Source organism: Brassica oleracea, chromosome C3, assembly GCF_000695525.1.
Source record: "Brassica oleracea var. oleracea cultivar TO1000 chromosome C3, BOL, whole genome shotgun sequence".
Taxonomy (NCBI): Eukaryota; Viridiplantae; Streptophyta; class Magnoliopsida; order Brassicales; family Brassicaceae; genus Brassica; species Brassica oleracea.
Genome location: NC_027750.1, coordinates 29197333 through 29207394, shown reverse-complemented (window position 1 = coordinate 29207394; position 10062 = coordinate 29197333). Strand labels below are relative to the sequence as shown.

General features: G+C 33.4%; 1 protein-coding gene and 1 pseudogene across 1 annotated transcript; both read left to right on the top strand.

The window, feature by feature from the left end:
• Nucleotides 1–6692: 6692 nt before the first annotated feature.
• Nucleotides 6693–7185, top strand: LOC106332843 (monothiol glutaredoxin-S10). The gene has a single exon (XM_013771337.1). The coding sequence runs from the start codon at nucleotides 6803–6805 to the stop codon at nucleotides 7109–7111; it is 309 nt and encodes a 102-aa protein (XP_013626791.1). The 5' UTR covers nucleotides 6693–6802; the 3' UTR covers nucleotides 7112–7185.
• Nucleotides 7186–9359: 2174 nt separating this feature from the next.
• On the top strand, nucleotides 9360–9957 carry LOC106333659 (annotated as a pseudogene).
• The last annotated feature ends 105 nt before the right edge of the window (nucleotides 9958–10062 follow it).

Below are 10062 nucleotides of genomic sequence, written 5' to 3'. Positions count from 1 at the left end.
TTCTTCTCCTTCGCATCGGGTGTTCTATTATAAGATGCTGGAGACAGATGTTTTATGTTCTGTCTCTCCTCTAGAAGCGGTCATGTGCTTCCAAGCTTCTTATGGTGGTAACCACATGCGGCCCTCCTGTGTCTAATCTGGTTTCTTTTGGTTCCATCCAGTTTTGTCTCAATTTTTGTTTGGTAGGGAACTTAACCAGATTCAGTTCTGAGAGCAGGATTATCCTAGGTCCTTAAGTGGGTTTTTAGAGAAAATGACTGATTTAATTAAATAGAAACTAATTAAAAAGAGATAACCGATCCTTAATCTGATATTTTGGTGATCGATTTAAGGAGGAGTTACTAGGGCACGTGTCAGCACATCAGAATTTATCTATTTTTTTTTTCTTTCTTATTTTTCTTTTTCTCTCTTTCTTTTCTTCTTTTCTTCTTGTTTTCTCCGTCTGTCGGCGTCTCGGCTCCTCTCGTCTTCTACGATCGCGAGACCTCTCTTCCGGCGGCGAGTTAATCAGATATCTCCGGCGAGTTAATCAGATATTTCCTCTCTTTCGCGAGACCACTCTTCCCCCAAGAGAAGCCTCTCTTTCGGATTATTCCCTCCTCTCTCCCCAACTGTTTCGACTTCTAGTCGCTCTTGTACCGTCAGGGTACTTCCCCTCCGAACATCCTTCTTTTGAAACTCGGGTGCGTCTTCTTTAACTGCCTCACGGCTTTCTTTTTTTGCTCTCTCTCTTCATTTGATTAGTTTCCGAATTGTTGTGTGATTGGTCGGAAGAAAAGTAGTGTTGCTATCTTAAAGATTGGTTGATTAGAGAGTGGTCTGAATTTGATTGGAAAGTTGCGGTAGAGTTTGAAGTCATAGTTGTTGATTGATTATGCTTTGCTCCTTGTGATACTTGAAGTTCAATTGCTGTTTGAGTTTAAGAGTTTGTGAAGTCGTAGAATTTAGTGATCATCTAGCTGAGTTTGTCACTTATAATCTTCATTCTGTTTATTAATTCTGTTATTTAATCTTGTACATATAATCTCCATTCTGTTAATTAATTCCTTTTAATGTCTTGATTCTTTTGCAACTCTTTTATTCATGGTTGAGGTCGCTGTGGCAGAGAGTATAACACATCAAGTTCTTCGACAAGCAACCACTACCTTCGTCTCTCAGTGAGGTAAGTTTGCAAAACTTTAATCTTCTTCAAGTCTTGCTTTTTCTTTATTGCTTTAGTGTGGATAGTAGTTGATAGAGGTAGTTAATAAATGCTTTTAGAGTTATGGTTAGTGAATACGCGTGTGATGAATGCTTTTAGTTTAACATTAGGACTGTGTTTGTTGGATAATAAATGTGTTAGATTCATGTCAACTCATCTTAACTCATCTCATCTTTGTATTCGTCTAAAGCCTTTCTCTTCTCCTCTATTAAACCGGGTTCTTGTTATGATTTCTTTTCATCTTCTAACTCTTTTCTTTTAATCGTCTTGGACATTACTTCTTCTTTCTCGCTTCTTTCACATTTTAGAATATGGATTCTACGAATCCATATTGTCATCAGAACTCCAGTATTGTTGACCTTTTGAGCAGCCAACAAGAAAATGTCCTTCCTGAGCCCTTTCTATATGAGAGTTTTTCACAACTCCCTAATGGGTTTAGTACTCAATGTACTGCAACTTCGAGCCTTGGTGAAGACACAACTATAGAGCGCAAAGAAAGAAAGAAGTGGACTCCCACAGAGGATAAAATGCTCATTAGCTCATGGTTAAACACGAGCAAGGATCCTGTGGTAGGTAATGAGCAAAAAGCTGGTGCTTTCTGGAAGCGAATAGCAGCTTACTATGCAGCTAGTCCATCGGTTGAAAGCAGTGAAAAGCGTGAGGCAATTCAGTGTAAGCAAAGGTGGCAGAAGATTAATGATCTTGTCTCCAACTTTTGCAGATGCTTTGAGGCTGCAACAAGACAAAAAAACAAGTGGCTAGAATGACAGTGATGTTGTTAAACTGCCACACAAGATCTTCTACAATGATCACATGATGAAATTCAACCTTCACCATGCATGGGAGGAGCTGTGCCACGACCAGATATAGTGTGAACTGGCTACCAGTAAGAAAGATAGAAGCTTTAAGAAGAGAAGGTGTGATGATGGTGCACAATCAGCAAGCTCTCAAGCAACTATCAGTGTAGATGATGAACCAACCAAACGGCCACTTGGTGTTAAGGCAACGAAAAAAGCAAGTGGTAGGAGACCTATAGTGGATGGGAAGGGTGTCGATGAGTTTCAGAGCATGTGGCCAATTAAAGAGAAGGACTTGGCAGTGAAAGAGAGACTGACCAAGATGAATCTGTTTGACAGACTCCTTGCAAAAAAAAGAGGCACTTTCGGAAGTAGAAGAAGCCTTAAAGGACAAGCTAATTACATAAATGTTGGATAATTAAGATGGGTTTGCTTGAGTGTCTATGTTTCATATTTATGTTTCCTGTTCTGTTTTAGTAGTTTAAGAAGAATGTTCTTGTTCTGTTTACGTGTGGCTTGATGTTTTTCTTGTTCTGTTTTAGTTGTTTAAGAAGAAGGATCTTGTTCTGTTTGCTTTTGGCTTGTTTTTTTTCTTGTGATGTTTTAGTTGTTTAAGAAGCATGTTTTATAATGGAATTAATGGAGTTTATGTAGTTGTTGTTATGTTGAATTCACTCTTGTTTTATGTTGAAAATGTTATGTGATGGAGTTAATGCAGTTCTTATCCTGTTAAAAATGTTCATATATATAATGGAGTTAAAATTGTTTTAACTGATGAGAGTTTTGTTCCTTCTGGTGTGATACAGGTTGTCCGCTATGGAGTTAATGCAGTTCTTGTCCCCTGGTGTGATACCGTTCTTGTCCCCTGAAGATAACCTAGTGAAGAAGTGTCATTGTCATCGGTCACGACCTCTTTGTATGCTTGTGTGTTTCAAATGAATCACAGACTTGTCTTTTTGTATGTTTGTGTATTATTCAAGTGTCATGAATAGACCTCTTTGTATGCTTGTGTGTTTCAAATGAATCACGGACTTGTCCTTTTGTATATGTGTGTATTATTCAAGTGTCATGAATAGACCTCTTTGTATGCTAGTGTATTATCAGTCACAAACTTTTGTATGCTTGTGGATTATTCAATCACGGACTCTTCTTTCCTTGTCTATTATTGTATATAAAGTTTTTATTCAAGTCACGAGCAAGCACTCTCTCATAATTCAATCACTTTTGTATGCTTGTGTATTATTCAATCACGGACCATTGAAGTATTCTAGTTATGATTTCTATATAAACACGAGCAAGCACTCTCTCATTGCTTCATGATGTCTTGAGATTTTAGATGATTTACTTGTCATTTTCATACTCATTTGAATCACTTAGAATGCATTTAGAATCCAATTAGGTGCATAGCATATGCATATGTAGTATTTCAGGTTTGGTGAAGCTCAAGTTGAAGTTATGAAGGTTTGGGCAAGATAAGTGGGCTTGATGGAGTTGAGTAGATGAGGTAGAGTGGAGCTGGTCGACCGCGGGCATATATCGAGGAAAAAGGCGAGCCGCAGATTTTGATCTGAGAGACCCAACCAGACGGGACGAAGCGCGGCCATGAAGCGCGGCTTGATCCAGTCCACGGTAAATGGCGATGACATGAGATGCGGACGACATGCGCGGGTTGGGCCAGGCTTAAAAATCGAGCAGTTTAAGAAACTACTATTGGAAGCACAAAATTGAACAATTTCTTAACTAGGGTTCTTAAGTCCAATTAAGTACAATTATATTCTTAAATATTTATTAAGAAACACAAATGAGTTTCTTTTGATAATGGTGCTCTGAGATTGTTGGTTAAGCCCAGTTTTCTACAGGATTAAACAAAAATCCAAAAAATAAAAAATAAATGCAGCAAATTTTAGCAAAAAAAGAATAATTTTTGGATTTGGGGACGGCAAAATGATGACTGTAACAAGTGGTGATCTGTTGTTATCTCTTAGAGAATCGATCGCTTTATCCAAAATGGCCCATTCATGAATATGGTCACGCAACTCTCATTCTGTCATCATATTCCTTTCATCCTATTCCAACATACAGAATCCATGAATATATATATACCCCTTATTGTATTTCTTTTAGACAAACAAGATAAATGAAATACTTTCTGGACATGCAAATTAATATGCATAACTGTTCAACTATGTGGAACAATTTGACGTTACATGGTTTTGTGCATAAACTGTTTATAAAAACTAGTTAAACTTAAACTTTCATAAAAATCAAATTCCATAAACTGTTTATAAAAACTAGTTATTTAGGAAAATTATTTTTGTAATATAGATCTCATTGCATTTTTTTCCTGCAAATTATTTGTTAAACTCATATAGTTAAGTCTTTTATCTCTATTAACATTATAGCCAGCTTATTTAACCTTTTTGTAATATGGTAGACCGCAAATAATTCTTTATCAGCTTCAATTTTAAAAAAACATTCTTTCAGCTATGGCGACCAATATTGGAATAGAGTGATAGAAACTAAATTATATAATCAAAAGAAAAGAGGACAAAGAAAAAATTTGGATAAAGGAAAAATGGTTTCAAGACTTAAAATGATAAATTAGAACAAGAGGAATACTGTTTTGTGGTTAACTTTTAATTAAGTCTAAAATATTGGTCCCAGAAAATCCACACAAGTGAATTTCAGATAGGAAAATGTCAACTCTAAAGTTATAATTTTATTCAAAATTATAAGATAGAAGAGAATTATAGAATTTTCGAGTACGTGAACACTGAAGTAAGCTCCTTCCTATATTTGAAGGAACATATATAAAATCTTCTTCTTTTTTTGCTAAAAATAATACTCCATCTGTTTCCCAAAATAAGATGTTTTAGATTTTTTACTTGTTCCACAAAGATAGATTTTTTATATGTTTAATATACTTTTTTATACTTCTAAGAAACATTAAATGAAAATATTTGAATTGATCAAATTTTATTGGTGAAAAGCGTATAATAAAGTAAAAAAAAATTAAATTATAAACATTTATTAAATTCTTAATAAGCATGAACACCTTAGAAAATCTTACTTTCGGAAACTGGGTGAGCATATGTAAAATTTTAGGAAAAGAAAAATGGCATGCAAAGACAAGAAGAATATATTATATAGATGCATTATGCATGTGTATGACGAGATATATGCTTGAGGAGGTCCCAAAAATCGTCCACTAGTTTTATTTAGTTCTCAAAAAAAAAAAACTAAAGTGATCCTATTAGAATATTACTAATCAACAACGGTTTCGGTTACATTCGATTTAGTGATTGCATTAGCTTTAGTTTCGATTCAAAGTAAAGATGAGAAAATGAATTATAGTCTTTTGCGCTTATTAATCATCAATAGATTACATGCATCCAAATCAGTATCCGATCCAGCTTACGAGTTCCGCTCGAATAAAAGTGAGAACGTGTAGTACTTCGAATCCTAAGAAATAATATAGTAGTACATGTACAACAAGTAAAAAGTAACCATCATCAAAACATATTTAAATTGTTCACCGTAAAATTTATAGTTATTTAAGTGTGTTTGTCTAAAGAAAATCGCTACGTTAATGTTTTGACAAAAAAGCTAGGACTAATATTTTTTTTAAATGATCTTTACTAGACAGAAACGTAAAACATCCGTTTCAGATAATAACTAAAATAAAACTTAAATCTGCATGCATATGGAGCTAAATAAATTTGTAATTAATTGCTAAGCATGATGATATATCACTTGTAACATTATTTTTCCATCGCTAAAATAGAATGGTGCTATTGACCACACGTGTTAATTACTTTGCCAAATTTTCAGATAAATCTTTTGATTGATGCTAATCTATTGTCAGCATTACTTGTTTTATTGCAATAAAACGGAATTTCGATTGAAAAGTTAATTTATCAATGGTTGCGGTCAAAATCAAATGGAGATGATGAATTCCAATCTAATTATTTACCGAGAGTGGTTGTGGCATACCAAACCAATAGTTCCTACCTACTTGAGGAATTTGTAGAAGACGTGGTTATGCCTTAAGTACAACAGTCATGTCATGTCGCCACTTACATTGCCGTACGGATCCTTCTTATTGATTTGGCTCCATTGAAATCTCAAGAGCCACAACGAATATTTGTGACCCATCATATTATTGTTAAGAGTATGAACTGCTTTATTAAAGTTGAGTTAATTATTAATTAATCTTTTCGAGCATAAAATCTTCGTGGATATGTAAAGCCAGCATGCAACTACAAAAGCTTGACATAACTGATATCGTGCATGGAGGGTGAACGCAAACTCTATTATATTAATCTACTTTGAATTTGGGGTTTTTATGTATTACATGTGGGTTTGCAGAAAGTTCATAGACATAGTATAGACGTAAATCCCCCTGCGGCAAGAAAGTGATGACCGATGGGAATAAATACAAAGTTGACATTCTCTTAACACGTAATATTGATCCCCAAAGACTGGATTTTTTCTCTTCATACATCATCATGGTCACAACTCACACTATATGCATATCAAGTTCTATACCTCACATATGTCAACGATCTAGAGCATCAAATCGTCTGGTTCTCTTATCCACAATCCAACTTCCCAGAATTATTATTCTCCTTTTTAGTTTTGCCCCATCATTAATCAAAGGTACCTCTATATGTTCACAAAAGATTACATGTATGTGTATATATAGAATTCCAAGACTCACTTCTCAAAAACAAACACATCAACACTAATCTCCAAGCAATATAAGAAAAAGACATATACATAGTAAAAGAGTATTACTATACATATGGATGTGGTAGCAACATTGGCGTCACAAAGAGCAGTGGTGATATTCAGCAAGAGTACTTGTTGTATGTCTCATGCAATCAAACGTCTGTTTTACGAGCAAGGAGTGAGCCCAGCAATTGTAGAGATCGATCAGAACATGTACGGTAAAGATATCGAGTGGGCCTTGGCTCGTTTAGGTTGCAGCCCTACTGTTCCGGCAGTTTTTGTCGGAGGGAAATTTGTAGGAACGGCCAATACCGTCATGACTCTTCATCTCAATGGGTCATTGAAAAGGTTGCTCAAAGAAGCTGGTGCTTTGTGGCTATAGTACTTAATGGATGTATTCTTGAGTGATTTACATTGTGATCTTTTTCTTTGATCTTTGAAAATGTCTTCACTTTATGTACGTCTTATTAAAACATATGTGAAGAACTACTTTGTATTGAGAATTATATTTCTCTGTGTGGAAGTTGATTTAATGATTTACTATTACCCTTTTGGACAGTAATATCTACTTAAACTTCTAAGAATTTAATCTCTTTTTATTAGGTTTGAATGGTTATTAATCTTCTACTCTTAGTTTTTATTAGATCAATGATTTGAGAGTTTTTTTTTTCAAATCCCTCTTTTATTGTAGCTAGCATTTATAAATTCAATATGAAATCTAAACTTATTAGATTAGTCATTTGTATAAGTTCTCTCAAATTCTAATTTTTTGAAAAATGTAGATTTTGTCAATAAAATCTATCAAATGAGATTTGGTTGGGTTTGGATGATATTTTATAGTGAAAAAGAAATGAGACGAAATACCACCTCCTATTATGGTATGTGAAACTTAAAAAAAAAATGTACTTCACATTTTTAAAATAAAATCAAATTGTTTGAAATGAAAAATATTTAAAATTCAATTTTTAAAAAACTTTCATATATTTTCTGTATATTTCATAAAATGATAAAATACTGAATTATAGTATTATAAAAAAATAAAATATTGTTTTAAATAAATATTTAACTTTATTTTTTTTCAAAAATTCAGATTTTTTTCCTTCAAAAACCTTAAAATTGTAAGAAATCTTTTTAAGATTTATTCAAATCTTGGATTTTCTTGGATTTACTCATATCTTGAATTTTCTTAAATCATTGATTCAATAAGCTCACCTATGTAAAGGTTATAAATGGACCTGTAAGAGTCAAATTAAGAAAGAAAACTGTACTCAAATAATTAATGGATGAGAGTGAGATTCTAAAATTTTATTTAAAATAAAACGTGTAATTATGGAAATATTAGACATTACATTAAAGTTTATCTGTATATTATTTAATAAACCAAAATAGTCTAAATTACAAAACCTAAACATACATGTAAAAGCTATATACCCATAATCATAAAATCTTAACATGTTAAAAATAAAAGAATAATTTCAAAATATAGAATTATTTTGATGTTTGAAAGTTTTAGCCTATAATACATAAGTATTCTACTATTAATTTAAGAATTGTAGGATTTTTGGTGATGATAATTAAAAAAAAAACTGGGAAAAGGCATAAATGACATATTTGTAGAAGAATATATAAATGGAGGGACAATGATGTGTTTTTCCTTTTCTATTTACCATTTCTAAAACTAGATTTTGCTATTTTACAGTTTACACATATATAATTAAGTAATAAAACTATCCCAAGCTCATATATATTTTCCAATTTAGTGAAATATATTATAGATATTTTTTTTGAACTGGCATGTTAAAGATGTTTTTTTTTCAAGCTATCCAATGCATGTATTGATAGTTACAAAGTGTTCCCTACTTTGGTATTCTTAGATTTAACGGAAAGTATCGTAAGAAATAAATACATAACAGCCTGAAAAACTAATGAAATTTGTTTTGAGAGTTCTTCCACGCCCACTTCAATCTTTATATTATGTGAACTGGTACAAAATAAAGAACACAAGGTAAAGCTAGTTATGTTTTTTTCAAAAGTTAATGATATTTTGGATTAAAGAGGTTAGATCCGGCGACATTTCGGGCTACTACTAATGATTAACGTTTGCTCGTGAGGGTTTAGTTTTATAGAAACACACGCATGGTTTGGAGTAGTATTATATGGTCCTATGAAAGCTGATCTGTAGACTGTAGCTCGTCATTAATTTTATAGACTATAAGAGTGGCGACGTGAATCGCTATGCGGCATGAAAGTAATGGTCAAATGAGAATCAACGCAAAGTTGACATTCCCTTAACACGTAACGCTGTATTTTTCTCTTCATGCATCATCCCAAGTTACCATATGCATATCGGTCTCCGTACTGGTCTACACTAGTATCTTACACAGATTTGTCAACTCTTGAGCATCATATCATCATCACCTTCTCTTATCCACAATCCAAGTTCCCGATAATAAGATTCTCCATATTTAAGCGTTGCCCCATCATTAATCCAAGATGCCTCGACATGTTCATTTAGATTACATGTCGGTACGTGTATATATAGAGTTCAGAGACTCACCTCTCCAAAACAGACTATCAACACAAAAAATCCAAGCAATACAAAGAAAAAAACATCTACTATTACTATAAAAATGGATGTGGTAGCAAGGTTAGCGTGCAGTAATAATATTCAGCAAGAGTACATGCTGCATGTCTCATGCAATTAAATGTCTGTTTTATGAGCAAGGAGTGAGCCCTGCGATTGTCGAGATCGATCAATACATGTACGGTAAAGATATTGAGCGGGCTTTGGCCCGGTTAGGATGCAGCCCTCAGGTTCCCGTGGTTTTCATCGGAGGGAAATTAATAGGAACTGCCACTACCGTTATGACTCTTCATCTTGACGGGTCATTGAAAAGGCTGCTAAAGGAAGCTGGTGCTTTATGGCTTTAGTACATATAGTTCGTATAATGTTTTCTTGAGAGTTTAAACATATATATTTGCTTTGGCTTTTGAAAGTTCTTAATATTATATATGCACGTTTAATTAAAAGCATATATGAAGAAGTACTTTTTTTATTTTGGGTGTTATGTACTTATGTATATCTTGATGGGTTGGTTGTATTATTAACTACGACCAATTTGTGGATAGAAACTCTATTTTATTTCCCGCTCCGTACAAGTTAAATGGTATCTATAAAACGCAAAAACGTTAGTTAGGATTATTTAGTAATTACTATTTTGTACTATTTTTGTTTCTCTGCTTAAATTGGTGGAATATATTTATAAGCAAAAAAAATTAGTGTATCAACGCAAGATTATACAAAGTCCTTGAGAGTTTCCGTGAGGGAAAAAA

Bases quoted from the DNA above. Each gene is read 5' to 3' on its own strand.
- LOC106332843 (XM_013771337.1), top strand. From the start codon at position 6,803: ATGGATGTGGTAGCAACATTGGCGTCACAAAGAGCAGTGGTGATATTC.